The sequence below is a fragment of the Anneissia japonica genome, unplaced genomic scaffold, assembly GCF_011630105.1.
Source record: "Anneissia japonica isolate Jap-2015-1 unplaced genomic scaffold, ASM1163010v1 scaffold7731_len1735946_cov199, whole genome shotgun sequence".
Lineage (NCBI taxonomy): Eukaryota > Metazoa > Echinodermata > Crinoidea > Comatulida > Comatulidae > Anneissia > Anneissia japonica.
In genome coordinates this window covers 275,497-293,396 of record NW_022758997.1, presented here as the reverse complement: position 1 = coordinate 293,396, position 17,900 = coordinate 275,497, and the positions used below count along the sequence as shown (strand labels likewise).

Below are 17,900 nucleotides of genomic sequence, written 5' to 3'. Positions count from 1 at the left end.
CAAATGGCAAGTATATATAATAGAGAAAAAAGTGCAATAGGCCTATAAAGAAAATATCACATCTGCGATATTGAATTATTTGGACCCGCACTATTACGTAATACCGGTAATTGCTCAATATAATTTAGGCCTATGTATGTTGGATTCTGCCGCCAAGTTTACCCAGTTGAGGTACCGTACGTTGATATACGTAAATATTATATTTTAATAGATTTGTGTTCCGCACGCAACAGTGCTCAATTGTAGGAACATATAATATTATGTTTATTGTATCAAACTTAGCTCTTCATTCATTGATTTTTTTTTAGTTGTAAAAAATAAAATATCTCTCGTGGAAAAGTATCTCCAGATTCGAACTCGAACCTGCAACCCCACACTATCATGGCGAGATCCATCATACAGCGATCGCCTCCTAAAAGCATTATGTGTTTAATTATTTAATCATTGCATTATCGGGGTGGTATCCGACCAGTTGGTCGAAATCCAATTTTCCGAAACCCGGTTTGCCGAGTTTGAGGCCACTTTGCCGAAACCCAGTTTGCCGAACCCATTTGCCGAATTTTGTCGTACAAAAGTGCCTCACACTACTATTTTGAACTAATGTTATAACGGCAATTATGTAGGCGAATGTAATGTAAACTCAGACTTAACAAACACAATCCCGGGATCCCGGGATCTGGAGATTGTTTTTTTTTTTTTATTGGTCGTCTATTTTTACAATTCTTTAAAAAGTATTATTCATTCCTTAGTATTTTTATTTGTTTATTTAGCAAAGATTAATTCAGAATCGTCAAGAGAATTTCTCTTTACAGTATGTTATTTTTAATTGCTTATTAGCATAGATTATTCTAAAAACAGTTGATATTATGAAACCATGGAGGTATAAACAGGTTATCATTAATTTAGTATATAAATGATGTGAGGAGAATCATCTGTCAGAGGAGAGGCGCATCCCGTCACCGTCTCAATGTACTAAGCATGTCCTCATCAGTCAAATAAGTATGATGTCAAAGGTCAGCTCATGAATATTGATAAAAACAAACCTAGATTTTACGATACGATCACGAAGAAAAGGGATGATATGCAGCTCGTCTAGGCCTGGCATTATAAAATGAAACGGGAAGCAAAGCCGGTATTTTGCTGCAAATAGACACGTATATTTCCTTTTGCTGCTAAGGTTTGTCGAATATATTGAATTAGGAAATACATTTATCCTACTATTCTAACTAAGCTAGGGCCAAGCCTCGCCCAGCCTAGCTAGGAGCTAGGCTAGGCCTAGGCTTCCTTTCATGTTTTCCAACAGAACTCACCGGTTCCACACCCACCCAGTGTCCTGCGCCTGAAAAGACTCTAGACCCTAGTCAAGGCTAGCTAGGCCTAGGCCAAAGTTCAGACTGTAAAATAGAACCTGGGTGGGAAAAAAATACATAGGGCCTAATTCTGTGTAAATGTTAATGTCTTATTATTAATCATGAAATATTCCAATTTAACAATATAATAGCAAAGTTTTTAATGTATATTATCTTGTATATTTTTATGGTTATGCCAAATAATAACAGGTATGTTGGTGAGAAAGGTCTGCAGCAAAACATTCTCCACCCTAACCCTAACCTTAACCATAACTCCAGTTTCGCTATGGAATGTTATTGAAAAGTTTAGCGTGGGTGGGGGGGGGCGTGGAGAGTATTAAAAGTCCATTAGTGCCAAATATTCTGCCTGGGTGGGTCTGTAGTGCATTATTAGTTGCATTTAAACACTTGTTCGAGAAATTTGAGGGGGGAAGGGTTCGCCAGAAAAGAGGGGGTTTGCCCGAACCATAACCCCCCACTGGCTACAGGTCTGACAATCCACCTAATGTTGGCATTCAATAACTCACAGTTAAAATGGTCTAAACATAGAGTCTGCTGTACTTGCTATCTACAGTAGTTTACTGATAAAGCTAGTTGGCATTTAAGCATGTTTCTACCGAGAGTTAGTATATTATTCAGTGTTTATGTGCTCTGGAATTCAACACAACCAAAAATCATCAAGCAAGTATTTGTTTAACATAGTCACAATTTTTTTTCTGTAGCCCAAGGCCTAGCTGTTTACAAAATGGCATATCGAAATATCAAACGCATTGCTCTTGGCAGCCTGCTAGTTGGAGGTGGAGCAGCAACTGCAACCTATTTTGTTCTACACAACTCAAATCAAGAAAAAAGAAGAGTAAGGATATGCCCAATTTACACATTTATTAAAAATGTAACATCCACGACAAATACTGTGGAAGCGTGTGGTAGATCAGTTAGACTTTAGTCTTCCTGGTAAAGTTAGGAGAATAACCCATAACTTGCAGCGTCATTGTGCCAAATTGCATGGGTGTGGTCAGTGACTATTTAGTTGCTTTAAAGAAGCGCATACTGTAGCTACATGTTTGCAGACAGGGGCTGAAAGGACCATGCAATGGGGTAACTCCCTACTCTTCCGAAAGATGCGATAGGTTCTTTAAAGTGCACACAAGCCAGATGTGTACGTTGGACCTTCATTTTAAGTCCGTATACGAGCAGACTTGGTTCTTAAACGACTGAACCCTGGTCGAGGAGTGGTTGGATCCAGCGCCGATGGTAAGGCTTTAGTTAGCGGCGCGGCCATGCAAACCTTCAAACAATAACTCACAATCTGTTACTATACTAGAGTGCTGCACCTTGTCAACTAATGTACCAATCAGTTGACAATTTGACATTTTAATAGGCTGTTCCATTGCCTTACATAGTTTTATGAATTATGATTGATTGATAAATAAGTAAGTTAAAAAATGAAAAGCTTGTAGGCTCTTAATTATTTTTAATGAAATAGAGGTCTGGTGCTAAATGAACTACACAACTATGAATACCTTCCAAAAGGTTGGAGGAGAATACATGTGTGTAAATATTAATTCTCTTACTGATGGCAGGTCAGAAGTGTATATGTAGACATCACAAGATTTCATTGAAGTGGTTTCTATAATCTAAAGTCTGTTTTAAAATGACTATAATTTAATAATAATTTCATATTGTTATACTTTGCAGCAACGATTAACGTATGTGATAGCCGCTGAGCTGCGCGATGCCAATAGTCAGAGTACATTACCCACACGTGAACAACAAGTACAGGCACTTCAAAATACACATGAATATGATGTACTAGTGATTGGTGGAGGAGCGACAGGCTGTGGTGTTGCGTTGGATGCTGCCACTAGAGGTGAACATTTGATTTGTTGAACTACGTAATTTTCCTTATTGTACTCATAGGCATGATAACAATAATGAGAGTTTGGTTTTGACTTACCACAACTTAAGCATCAACATTTAGTTGTTTATTTGCTTTTGATATTATTATCTGAGTGATTAATTATAGCTAATTGAATTAAATGTTTTATGTAAGTAATATATTTAGCATATTTTTTATTAGCTTTATGTTAAATATTATAGCGATTAAAAAAGATAATTGTTAGAAATTTACAGATGGAAATAGCAGAAATGTGGCAGTTGATTAATGATTTAGTGACAATAATAAATAGTATTTTATAAAATTTAAATATTGATGGTATTCATAATTAGCAAAATTGATTGACCAAATTGTGTAAATACAATTGACTAATTTTACAGGTTTGAAGACAGCACTAGTTGAAAAGTATGATTTTTCATCAGGAACGAGCAGCCGAAGTACAAAGCTTATCCATGGGGGTGTTCGTTATTTACAAAAAGCTATAATGGGTTTAGATTTAGAACAGGTAAGAATTATACCCCATCTCCCCTACTACTAAACCCTCTACTCTTTTTTGAGCTTCCCCCTTCCTGTTTCTGTAACCCCTACTTGAACTGTCCTTTGTAACTTACTACTACTGAAGATATATCTATTTTATTTTTGTTCTAAGCAGCATTTGAAATGTATTAAAAGTTAAATAATGGATTTTTTTAGCTAAACTCAGTTAATCTGTCCAAATGATATATTGAATAACTGAATGTAAAATCTTGTTATTATTAATATAATTTATTGTTGTAATGTCTATTATTTCCCCCAGTATCGATTGGTGAAGGAGGCTCTACACGAGAGAGCAAATCTTTTGGAAATTGCTCCGCACTTGTCATATCAACTTCCTATCATGTTGCCAGTCTATAGGTATATATATGATCACTTGCTTTGAGAAATATTGAAACGTAGACATTTGGGATGGTATGGGTAGATAGATAATACAGACAAACAGCACAATAGATAGACCGTCGTATACTGTATACTTACCTTGTCCAATAGGTCGATAGACCAGTCTGTAGGTAGACCAAAATGTATTTGGATAGAAGCATAGGGAGACAGAAATGTAAGATTGAAAAATATATTTTAAAAATACTAGAATATATTAAACATATTACATATTATGTACCTAGATGGTGGCAAGTACCATATTTCTGGGCAGGTATCAAGATGTACGATCTGGTTGCTGGGCGACAGCAACTTCAGTCTAGTTACTATCTATCTAAAACAAGGGCATTGGAATTGTTCCCCATGTTGAAGAAGGAGAAGCTGGTTGGCGCGATTGTTTATTACGACGGTACGTTTAAGATGCACGGTATATTAAAACATATATATATATATTATATCCATGTAATAATAGTAATGGTAATAATAATATGTTGTTAAAGCTTTCCATGTTTTGCATCTTTACACAGAATGGCCATCATACACGGCCTGTGTATTGTTCAGTATTCAGGCACAGGGCAGAGTTATGCACTCTATTTTTTCATGTGTCATCTACAATCTGTAGAATTTTTTTCTCTAAACATGTGACTGTTACTAATTGCAAATTTCCTGTCTCCATTATCTTTATATAAATTTTATTTATATTACTATGTAGGAGCTCATAATGATGCTCGCATGAACCTGGCTATTGGCCTGACAGCTGCTAGGATGGGTGCCACAATTACCAACCATACTGAGGTGAAGGCACTGATCAAGAAAGAGGAGGACGGCAAGCAGATGGTACGAGGAGCTTTGGTCAGAGACCGCTGCTCGGGTGAGCCTCATACCTTACATCCGATATTAATTGAGCTTTTAATCAATATTTTGTTTTTTAACTGACTGTAACTGAAAATTAAATTTTGTATGTTTAAAGTACTAATTTAAAGGGACAGTCACATGATCAGTCGTTATACTTGTACATACAATGCACTTTAAATGATTGTGCAAAGCGAGTGTGCGCAGCGAAATGTAAATGATTCTATCTGCTGCGAAAAAGCCAATCACAAGATAGAAAATGAATGGATGAATTTAAATATTAGTCAATCAACAGATATTCATAATTACCTCCGCTATAAGGAGGTTGTTTATTCACTGCTGTCTGTCTGTCTGTTAGCAAGATTACTCAAAAACTAAATGATTGGATCATCATAAAATTTTGTGGAGTGGTACATAATAATTAAAGAAAGAGAGCATTCAGTTTTTGGAAGAAAAGGTCAAGGTCACCCTGAGCATAAAAGAAAATAAAGGAATGGCTTGCCTGTATAGTGTTTGGAATTCAGGTACAAAGGATGGAAAATGATGTAATCACCCATCATACACTGCCTGCGTATTGTTGGTATATTTATTTATCTACCAACTTTACAGAGGGTGAACTGTTTAGGACCCTCACACCATACAATAAATATACAATGAAAACACTGAAAATGATGTTGATGAATGTGGATGATAATGTGAGATGTGTTATGTTGTGATATGAAATTTTTAACAAATAATAGAGATGATGAATTTGTACTATCTTTTTTTAAACAGGTAAGGAGTTTACTGTGTTGGCCAAGTGTGTAATCAATGCTACAGGTCCTTACACCGACAGCATCCGTCTAATGGATGACCCAGAGAAGAAGAAGATATGTCAACCTAGTGCAGGTGTGCACATTGTGCTACCTGATTACTACAGGTAAGGCCCTGTCCAGACTATCAAATGTTATTTGACAAAAAACTGTTTTATGCCCATATATAGTCCGGATGTGTCTATATATGGTCATGATGTGATGTCATGACTGTATTTAGGGATGTCACGTGGTTTTATCAAATAAAATTTGAGTCTGGACGTACTTTGTTTAGTAAACTATTTTTGAAACATGTTCACAGGAGTTTGAAAGAAAAATATAGATACTATAGAACTGATTCTTACCAATGCATAAAAAAAATAGAAATTTATTTGACAAATTAAAAAAAAAAGCAAGTGGATAAGGTAAAAAGGATGCCAGTCAATTTGAGCGAATGCCAATTCGAGCGGATGCCAGTTCGAGCAGATGCATTTAGTGTGAACTAAACAAGGGCGAATTTATCATCGCCCTATTCTTGTATAAATTGTGGGTGAAATAGTACTTTCGTTTGTACTAATGTTCTGCAATGTTTTTGGTACTTTTGATAATTATTCCATGTTTGAATAACAGTCTTGGCAAATCTGACTACCAGATGGCTGCTAACCAATTGTAAATTTACAATTTATATTTGTAAATAGGAGTAACTGTAATTGTAATCACTATTCGCCATAACATTTAAATTATATTATATCTTGGTGCACAAATCATTGGTGTAGTATTACTATCAATAGTATAGAACTAATGACATCATATCAATTTTCCCCATTATTCACAATTCGTCTATAGTTCAAAACCCACTTTCTTAAAGGCGAGTAGAAAGAATAACACTTGAATTATGAGTGACTAAGATAAAATAAATCATTATTTTTATGAACGTAGGTATGGTTAATTTTGATTGTTAACCAAAAAATCAATTTAATACAACTTCTATACATAAGGCTATAGGCTTCTCCCCCAGAACCCACCAGGGATATTCCTCCGGCTCCCAGGCAAGGCTTGATCCTCGGCCGAATGCAATTGTTAGCTCAAAATAGGAAATTTTAAAGTAATTTGTATATAACTCGTACAGGGTGTTATTCGCATAAGTGGATCTTTTTCTGCTCGAAATAGCATCCGCTCGAAGTAAATTCCGCTCGAAGTGGCATCTGCTCGAATTGATTGTTTCCCGGTAAAAAGTAATTGAGGGCACACTTAACCCCCCTTCAAGGTCTTACCATGTTGTCGTATAAATAATGTAATGTGGGGTTGTAAAGAGTTCAAAAATTGTATTGACAAATTCTGTATAATTCAGTGTACTACCAAAGCTAGTAGCCGGAAAAGAGATTTTAAATTCTGTTTATGATTGGCTTATCTTCGAAGAACAAATACTTTATTCATTATTGTTGAAGCCAGATGAAATTCTTTGAGAAATTCTGAATATTTAATTCTGGGGATATAGTAAGTGCTTTTATCAGATGATATGACAATGGAAGTTGGAATACAAAATATAGAAAAACAGTACAGAATTTTCTCTTCTGAGCCAAAAGAAAGTATATTTTTAGTTGAAATAATCATCTGTGAGTGCCATGTTTGCGAAACAAGGTAAAAAAAATCTTGGAATTCACACAGTATTATGTATTATCAAGTACAATAAACAGTAACACAAACTTGCTAAATCATTGTTAACTCTCAAGATGTTTTATACTATTGTTCTGTATGGTACTATCCAAAATTGTTATTGAGTTTAAGGCTGCATTCTCTTATGATTCGTAGCAGAATTCGGGCCACATTTCCAATGCAATGAACGAAACATTCCTATTCTTACAAACTGATCGGATTTGGTAGGCTTACTGATCCAAAAATTTAGATTTGGTGTGAACACATTGTGAAGATGACCTATTTTAATTTTAAAAGAAATGCATGTATATTTATGTGCAAGGTTTTTTTCTTTTTTTTTATTAAATATTCCTTTTATAAATTTATGCAATCAATTTGATTTGTATCATTGAGACATTTAGTGTATGAATGTTCATCAATAATGTTATCATCAATAATTTTATTATCAAATTATCAGTATTATTGTTATTGCTATTATTACTACTTCCTGTATCATACAGTAATTTTATTTTATTAAGGTTGATACTGTTATTACTATTATTCTATTTGCATACTATTATTTTCTTGTTGGTTTGATTAAAAAAATATATATATTAATGTGTTGATATATTTTGTTATTGTATATTTTGTTATTGCCACAGCCCTGCTGCAATGGGGCTCCTTGACCCATCAACCAGCGATGGCAGGGTCATCTTCTTCCTACCATGGCAGAACTCAACAATTGCAGGCACCACCGACAATGCCTGTGATGTCACAGAGAGTCCAAGCCCAACAGAGGAGGATATCCAATTCATTTTGAAAGAAATTAAGAATTATCTCAGCCCTGATGTTGCAGGTTAGATTCTGTTTGTATTACCTCTCTTGATAATGAGGTCAGGACAAGGCTATAAACAGTAGACATTAAGATATATTGTCTGTGCTGTGAATAAATCAAGAATAGGGCCACAACTGTCAATCAGAGGGTATTGTTCTTTTCCTTTGAGGCACTTCAAAATAACATTCTAATAATTGTAAACAGAATTGTTAAAAAAAAAAAAATTAGCTTCAATGCAGTGTTATTTAATCTATTAACTGTTTTTATTTATTGAAAAGCCATGTGATATAATTGAAAGCTTATTTAAAATCCTCTATAGTGAATGGTTGACCAAGCCATACTTTTGTTAAATATAACATGGTGTTGGGCTTACAAACACTATTGCGCTATTTGGAGTACTGACAACCTTTGGTGCTGGAGGATATTTTTGAAGGTTATTTTCATTGTCGGAAGAAGAAATAAATTAATCTAGTCTAGTGGGTTAGATAGAAGTGGATGTTTGTTTCCCCAAAATTTCTACTATCCTCATGTATATCTATCTACCCCTTCCCATACTCTATGGTTTCTTCTTAACAATGTTTATTTTGTTATGTTTATTCAGTTCGACGAGGAGATGTTTTGGCTGCATGGGCTGGTATTAGACCACTGGTCTCTAATCCTAACTCCAAGAACACAGAATCTTTGGCACGAAACCATGTGATTGAAGTCAGCGAAAGTGGTCTTGTCACAATTGCAGGTCAGATACGCAATTCAGTATTTTTAAAATTCTAAAATAATTGATTACAAAAAAATCTAAACAAAAAAATATTTGGCATTCATTGTTGAAGATATTTGTGGTAATATTATAATTTTAATATTAATTATATAATATTAATTATGACCTGTCTGTTGTTTTTATTTACACACATTTATATAATTAGTTTTTCTGTAAAGATATTATATGTTTAAAAATAGGTGGGAAGTGGACAACGTATCGGTCAATGGCTAAGGATGCAGTGGATAAAGCAGTTGAGTCTAGTAGTCTTCATCCAAAGAATGAAAGTTTGACCGATGGACTACTATTAGAGGGCGCTGCAGGCTGGACACCGAATATGTTCATTAGACTGGTACAAGATTTTGGCTTGGAAAGTGAGGTAAGTTTTAACATGAGTCCTTGAAAATGTATGCATTCATAAGTTGGCAACGAATTTGTTTCTTGTTCTGATTTGCTTTAATTAAAAGCTAAAAACTTACATAAGTATACAAAGCAAACAATTCAAAATTTGAATTTTCAGTTATTTTTGCAGTTCTTTTTTTTAGCTCAACACTAATACGAAGTATAACATTTTTTGAAGTATTTGTTAACAGTTTTTTAATTGCTTGATGATATAATTAATGTCGAAATATTCAATCCCAACACGATGGCGTGCATTTCAATACTTGGAGTATGTATTATACTTTCTTATCTGAGATTAATCAGTGGACCTTTCGATTTTTAATTGCTCTAATTATTCAAGTTCAATTATATCTAATGTTTAAAGTATAATTTTTCTCCAGACATTCCCTTAAAACCTTATACTTTTTGTGTATTACTGCTTCCATAGGTGGCACAACACCTTGCCAACACATATGGTGATAAAGCTGTGGAGGTTGCACGCATTGCTAATATGACCGGAAGACGATGGCCAGTTGTTGGTGTTAGAATCATGGAGGAGTTTCCTTACATTGAAGCTGAGGTGAAATCTTGTATTTAAGCTATGGGCATTGTTATTATTAATCTTAAGATACCTTTATATTGTTGTTGTTATTAATAAGATAAAGAGACAACCAACGAGTGGTGTTATCCCAAAAACCATATTCTTACACATGGTGTACCAAAAGTTCATTTATTATTTTATGATTGTTACTTGTCATGCAAACCTTCAAGAAATATTTCGTTATTATTATTATTATTATTATTATTATTAATTTTATTAATTTTTTATTATTATTGTAATAGGATGTAATTGATGTCATGCATTAAACAGTGCATTCATGTACTCAATAAAGATAAGAAACAAAACATAAGAGATAATTGTTTATAGAGCATAAATTAACATTCATTCACAACCTGAACATGGTTCAGCCAAACTTGTTACCATGTTCATCGTATGCTGGGCGTTCTTTGTAATTACTTGATCTTGATGTGTATGGTGGTATGAATGAATTGTCCCAAAATAAAATTCTACTATCTTGAACCTAGGTCAATAGGAATAACAACCAATACTTTGTTTTGTGATTTAGGTAACGTATGCCTGTAGAGAGTATGCCCGAAGTGCAGTTGATGTTATAGGCAGAAGGCTGAGACTAGGGTTCCTGAATGTACAGGCAGCAGAAGAGGCATTGCCCAGGATAGTTGACATCATGGCCGAGGAACTCAAGTGGAACAAGTCAAAGAAAGAGGTGAATCATTTGTTTGTTTCATTTATTTCTCCACACATCATACATAAACTCATTGTGACATATATTTATGAGATTGTACATGGTAATGGTAATTGTTTGGAGATTTATATAGTGCATATTACATGGTCTCTTTACGCTGTACAGAAACAAAAACAAAAACAAAATCTATTCTACTAAGCTAACCAAACTAAAAAAACAGACTAATGCAGAGGAACCAACACTATCGCACCGTTCACCTGCAATTTAAGACCACCGGCAAGCAGTGGTTAGCAGGTACATGACTCACAGGTACTTGAATAGTGTTGGCATCTGGCCTAGCCTTATTGGAATTCAAAACCACACAAGATTTTTGAAAGCCACTCTACATCAGTTAGAATGATTAAACATTCAACAGGTTGGATTGGATTTATTTAAAAATTCCCAACATATAACAAAGTACAAAATCAGATAAGTAAAAATAATGGTAATGGTAATGGCTGTAGACTTGTATAGCGCATAATACTAGGTCTCTATACGCTTTCAACAAATGTACAAAAGAAGTTAAATAAAAGAAACACAAGGTGAAAATAAGACAAAGAACAAAGGAACAACAAAAACCATCAACACAAACAAACAACAATTAGAAAAAACAACATAATGGAGAATTTTAGGATAACTCTGTAAGCATTTCTGCTTGTTTCTGAAGGGGCCCATCCATGTGAGACAGTAATGAACAATAAAATGTCAAATTACATGAATACATAAAGAATTACAAAGTTGATAATAAATAGAAACATTACCTAATTGTAAAAGATATCAATGATTGACCTAATAATGTACATGTTAGAATTATACTTGAAGTTGAAAATGCTATTATTGGTGTACGCCAAACCGTGGATATCTTTTCACACCAAAAAATATCAAGTCCAATCAAATAATTTTGCTGTTTGTAAATATTGTAAACATGTATAAATCATTACCTACTTGCTACTTCAGTTGCATCTGAAATTGTTGATACGTAAACTTGTTAGACTGCTCTGAATTCTTTTGACCATAATGGAGAGGTACGCATATTTAATTTTGCTTTCTCCTCATAGGAAGAATTGAAGAAAGCACATAAATTTTTGTGCAGTGAGATGGGATTATCATGTCACACGTCTCTCCTCAATGTGCCTTTGAAATTCAGCCAACCGGAAATTGACAAGTACACCAAGCGATTCCAGACGCTAGATAAGGCCAAGAAAGGCTTCATCACTGCATTGGATGTTAGGAACTACTTGGAGGTATGACATCAAACATTTAACAACTTTTTATTTTCTGAACTTGAGATAAGTACAACTGTTATATAAATGGCCATTCACAATTTTCAACATTTTCACAAGTATACAAAGATTACTCTTTTTTTGCTACCTACAAGGCATTAGATAATTCAACATCTACACACATTTCAGCTCTTACACCACATGCAACTATGTAGTCTTCGGTCATCAAAGACATTGCTCATTAACCTTTCAAGAATACATCATATGGTGACAGCTCTTGCATCAATTGCACAAAACTCTGGAATGATCTTTTGTATTTATGACAAACATGGCAGTTCTCTGTACAGTTTCAAAATACTTCTTAAAAATACACCTCTTCAAATCAGCAATTGATTAGTGTAATTATAGTGTGACAAATGATAAATAAATAGAAAACATGTCTTTATTTAATTTTATGAAAATTTCTTTTCATAAGTCACTGCGCCTTGCAATAGCTTATTAGGTAGATGGCGCATTATAAATATTTTATTCTTATTAGCTAATGTTTGCAGCTGCAAACATTAAAATATCTTTCGTCTCTGTTGTTTCTTTATTTTGGTTTGTATCAGTTCTTAATCAGTGAAAAAAAAAACATTTAATATGTGAGGTCTCACCACCAAATGAGACGCATCGTTGGTGAAATCATATTGAGATATTCACCAAAATAAAATAAAATTAAATTTGTAAAAAATAAAATAAAAATAATGAAATAAAATTTTTACAAAATTTTGATTTTAATGTTTTTGAATAACTTGATATTTTATGATTGTATGCTTTTTAATGGAATTTTGTTACTAAAACAGTGTTCTCTACGCATATTCTGTAATTCTAGTCCTACTATTTGTACAGGTTAGTTTATCTTTGAGGCCACTTTTCTCAAAACCTGGTTCTCATACACCTAAAATTTAAATGCTCACATCTCTGGATCTACTTATCCTAGGGTAGCCATTCAAAGACCAAACTAAACTAAATTAATGTGATTTACCAAAATAGAATAAATATAATATAAACTACAGTAGAGCCTCGTTGTTACGTACCCCAGTTATACGAACCCTCGGTTTTACGTACGCCTTGTGTCGACGATGACGTCATCAAAAACCCCGAAAATATTCAAAACAAACGTCCCTTTTCAGAGCAACCATAAGTAAAAAGACTATAAACAATAAACTGTAACAATAAACAAACCATAATGCAACATATTTTCATTAAACAGCAACGTTGATTGAGTCTAATACCGGGTTGTTATAATCTAAAACCAAGTGAACTGAGTGAGATGAACAACTACCGGTGGTGCTCAAAATAATTGCTTTCCTCCTTAGCTTCGTGTGGCAAACCATGGAAAAAATTGTCTGGTCGAATTTTCTACACGAAGTTGAGTAGGCATAGTTTCGTATACTTTGGTTGCCTCGCCCGTTGCTGTTTCACGTACACGAACGCTAATTGGTTGGCTTGCCAAGTGCAGCGCACATAGGTTTAGTTTGTCTCAACAGGCCCAGACAACACCACAGATCTGTTGTTTAGAATAGGCATGAAGGGGAATTCCCAAGTTATACATTTGTCGTATAGGTAATCTTACAATATTTTCATATAAAGTGATGAATTAATACACTAGACACATGGTTTTATTTGAACACTTTATTATGACATCGTAAAGCGATGAATAAAAACACAAACACGTGGTTTTATTTGTAGGCCTAGAGGCTATGTCTAGCCTAGCTAGGTAACATCGTTCGTTCATACATACGTATATTGAGCGTTACGTACGTATTAGGTCAAAAGTTACCACACATTTAACCCAACCTCTATTTTATGAATCCCCCGATTTACGTACACCCTCCGGTCCCGTACCATACGTAAAATCGAGGTTCTACTGTAATTTTTGGATTTTCTAACAATGAGACTGATTTTGTGGTGAGACCTTACATATTTGCTGTATTATTTTCCACCTATTACCATTGTTTCATTGTTTAGTTGACATTGTTTTTTTTTTATGTTTTGCAGAGTATTGGAGAGACAGTGCAGGAAGACCAACTTAGAGAAATGCTCCAGGAAGTAGATTGTAACAAGAATGGAAAGATAGAGCTGGATGAATTTCTACAGGTAAGGATAATATCAGGGATTTTAAAGATCATCATGTGACAGTCCATTACTTGTCCCTTGTAAAACACTCATTATTGGGGAATTACGTGACACAGTAGCGATGCTTGGGGCTTCCACTTTAGAATGGTTCAAGTCCCATCTGTCCACAGTAGCGGATCCAGTAATTTGAAATAGAGGGGGTGGGGGGCCAAAAAGGGACCCCATGGCTGGGGGTGAAGTAAGAACATTTATGATGGTGGCACCTCTCTAGATTTCTGGAAATAGCACTCTTAGACTCAAAATTTTAGTAAAATTTTCTTGTTTTTCAATTTTGAAAAATATAGGGGGGCCTGATCCGCCACTGGGCCACTTTCAATTCAATTCTTAATATACTTCAAATTCAGATTTATCCATCTTGTGTCTCTTTACCCAGTTTGAGTAGGAATAATACAATTTTTGTGTGTTTTTTTTACAGCTCATGAGTGCAGTAAAGACAGGTGCAATGGCTAATGTCCGCCTGGAAACAGCCCTCAGGATGGGCGAGAGGAAGCCTATTTCAACAGGGCGTAGTAACTGGGGTTTATAAATTAAGACCAAGGTGTATAGTTTTAGTTATAGTTTTTACACAACCACATTTCAGGTATAATTAATAAATTTGATATTTATGCGCCATCTTTTTAGTTAAATGATGAAATAGAATAGTTTGCCTGTACGTGGTCACAACATTACAAGTATTTGCGCACTTTGCTGTGTTTTTCTAGGTCAAATCCTTGTCAAGAATACTTTAAAGTAATATTTAAGAATTATGCACAGTTTGTCACCATACAAAGTAGGTGTAAGATAGAAGTAAGTGAATGCAGGTTAGAGATCTATACCAATCCATATTTTGAAATTTAAATGTATAAAGATTATAAACTGTTATTATATCAAAATAAATTCAATAGTAATGTAATTCAAAGATTTAAATTGATTAAATTGTCATATTTATAATTTAAACTCTGTATGAAAAAATTGTGTTGACCAATAATAAATGAAATTGTTTGATATTTATGTCATTTTACAAAAAAGGGATCATTCTATAGAGCTGGTGTTTTCTAACCAGTTTCATAACGCTAGAAACATTGTTCGTATATAAATTTAAAATTTACAATAAGTATGAAACAAGCTCAGGAGGATGTGATGTAAGCCATCGTGAATCAATATTCCATTTGTTTTTTTCCTCCTGAATAACGCACAATTATAAAGACCTTTTAAAAATCGCATGCAAGTACTTTGCGTGTCTTTTTGGTTTAGGAGTGAATTACTAATACTAATTTACAATTTAAACAGATTTTCTGTCAAACTACATCGTTCAAGAAGTTAAAATGTTGAGGGTTATAGATTCCCACTTTAGCCAATCGCTGTGGTCATTGGGCAGGATGTTTCATTTATGTTGTCTTTACCCTGAAAAATAATGGGGTACAGGGTAGTTTCCAATGCACTGATTAGATTACTAGCTGCAGCATTATGACGTTCCATAAGTACGTATTTATGATTTTCCATTGTTATTTGTTCCTAAGACCGGTGTAATGTTGTGAAGAGTAATATGCAAGACAATATTGTTATTGTTAATCCACACCTGAATAATTAATAGGTAAAATTCCCCTAGAAGCATTATTTGATTGGTTCAGAGGTTATCAGAGGCCCTTCAAGGTGTAATAAATGCAACTCAGTCTAAAAATGCATCTGTTAATCAGATATGCCGTTTGCTTCAACTCAGTTGTTACCAACCTGTGCTTTTAAAAGAGTAGAGAGGTATTACTACCAATGTTACCCTAAAATTTACACTATTAAATATAGAGATTTATAAATGCCCTTTTACATGATGTGCATAACTAAAAGAGTAATAAGAAATATTAACAAAACGATAGTTTACAATAGAATATATGAACAAATTCATTGAAATAAGGGACACAAATAGGTAAAGAGAAATCACATTAGAAGTTATGTTTTATAAACATGATTACGTACGTAAAACTATGTATGTGGTGTACCGCAAGCATTTAATATAAACATGATTCTTTAACAATGTGTCGTCTTCTAGAAAATTAAAGAACTTACAATATAATTTAGTTTTGAGTGGCTAGTAAAATGGATAGTGTTATAATTCTATATTTTTTTTGTAGTGGCCCATGTAACCTTGAAGTGCTTTCCAACATGAAACATTTAGTTAACATAATGGTCACATGCAATATACATTTATTTTGTTTGTTTTCCTACTGGTATTTTGTTAATTTTTACTAATATTGCTCCAGTTCACTGGACAGCATTTTAAGATACTGTACAGGTATAATGGGTGGCTACAGTTTCTGTCATAATACCATACTGTACAATATTAATGAAAATATATACCTCAAATGTTTGATTCAATTTTGACTAAATGTGCTTTTCTGTGTTAGATTAATTAGGATATACCATTTAAGTTAAATTAAGTTTGATTTACTTTATACATAATGTATATGATGTCGTGATGTTTAACCTGTTCCACAAAACCACCAAGCCTCCATTCAAATTGAATTAGATGTAGTTTTTCATTTGCAAAAGTTCCATAAAACATACAAATATAAGTTATTGCATTTTTTACTGGTTGCTAAAATTATAAAGTTTTTTATATAAAAATAATCATTTTGTGTAGAACAGGCTTACAAAAATGTATTTATTCTTTGAGTTACATAAATTTGTATGGTATTGTGAAATGAAACTGCTTAACTATGCTTCATCATAATCACCACCAAAACTGTTCATATTATATTTCATTGTATTCATTATCATCATTTCATTATATTTGATAACTGTGCATATCAAGATTACTGTTGTATATTTTAGTTTGTCTTGGTTTGTTAAAGTGGGTCATTTTTTTCATATACTGTATTGTTTATGTAATATTCAGAATATTAATGTCTGTTGTATATTATTTTTATATACACATGTGGTAAAGTGAGTACTAATATAAATAGTAAAATTCCATAAAACATATAAATATAAGTTATTACATTTTTTACATTAATTATAAATAACATTGTATTGAAATAAAATTATAAAGTTTTTCATATAAAAATAATCATTTTGTATAGAACAGGCTTACAAAAATGTATTTATTCTTTGAGTTACATAAATTTGTATGGTATTGTGAAATGAAAACTGCTTAACTATGCTTCATCATAATCACCACCAAAACTGTTCATATTATATTTCATTGTATTCATTATCATCATTTCATTATACTTGATAACTGTGCATATCAATATTACTGTTGTATATTTTAGTTTGTCTTGGTTTGTTAAAGTGGGTCATTTTTTTCATATACTGTATTGTTTATGTAATATTCAGAATATTAATGTCTGTTGTATATTATTTTTATATACACATGTGGTAAAGCGAGTACTAATATAAATAGTAAAATTATATAAAATATAACAAACATTGCTTTATTTAAATACAATTTACTATGAGAAGCTTAGGGTTTGTATGTAATGGTTGATGGAATTTAAATATGATGTGACTGTGAGAAAGGTTGGCCTTTAACATTTATTTAAGATATGGTTAGAAGAAATTGAAGTAAATAACAAATTAAAAGGAGTATAGTTGATGAAATCTTGTTTTTTGATTTCGTTTTTGTTGCGGGTTTCCGATTTAATTTTACACAGCTGTTTAGTAGCTAGCTGAATGGAGTGACGTTTATTTAACATTTACAATAGATGACACTACAATTCTATATACTGTACAGTACAATACTTTTCCAAGCCTGGTTGCTTCGCACAATGCATGTTTATTAGCCACAGGGCTCCACATCAAAGTTCTGGGCAACTC

At 33.3% G+C, this 17,900-nt stretch overlaps 1 protein-coding gene across 1 annotated transcript; it reads left to right on the top strand.

The window, feature by feature from the left end:
• Positions 1-1,042: 1,042 nt before the first annotated feature.
• LOC117125532 (glycerol-3-phosphate dehydrogenase, mitochondrial-like) lies at positions 1,043-17,684 on the top strand. The gene is made up of 16 exons (XM_033272050.1): positions 1,043-1,177; positions 2,072-2,205; positions 3,048-3,219; positions 3,627-3,751; positions 4,043-4,140; positions 4,404-4,567; positions 4,871-5,029; positions 5,785-5,929; positions 8,099-8,292; positions 8,873-9,007; positions 9,226-9,404; positions 9,855-9,986; positions 10,534-10,692; positions 11,769-11,954; positions 13,974-14,072; positions 14,527-17,684. The coding sequence occupies exons 2-16, from the start codon at positions 2,095-2,097 to the stop codon at positions 14,635-14,637; spliced, it is 2,169 nt and encodes a 722-aa protein (XP_033127941.1). The 5' UTR covers positions 1,043-1,177; positions 2,072-2,094; the 3' UTR covers positions 14,638-17,684.
• Positions 17,685-17,900: the final 216 nt, after the last annotated feature.

Bases quoted from the DNA above. Each gene is read 5' to 3' on its own strand.
- LOC117125532 (XM_033272050.1), top strand. From the start codon at position 2,095: ATGGCATATCGAAATATCAAACGCATTGCTCTTGGCAGCCTGCTAGTT. The intron at 5,930-8,098 runs GTAAGGCCCTGT...TTATTGCCACAG, and splicing joins GTGCTACCTGATTACTACAG to CCCTGCTGCAATGGGGCTCC. The intron at 9,008-9,225 runs GTCAGATACGCA...GTTTAAAAATAG, and splicing joins TGGTCTTGTCACAATTGCAG to GTGGGAAGTGGACAACGTAT.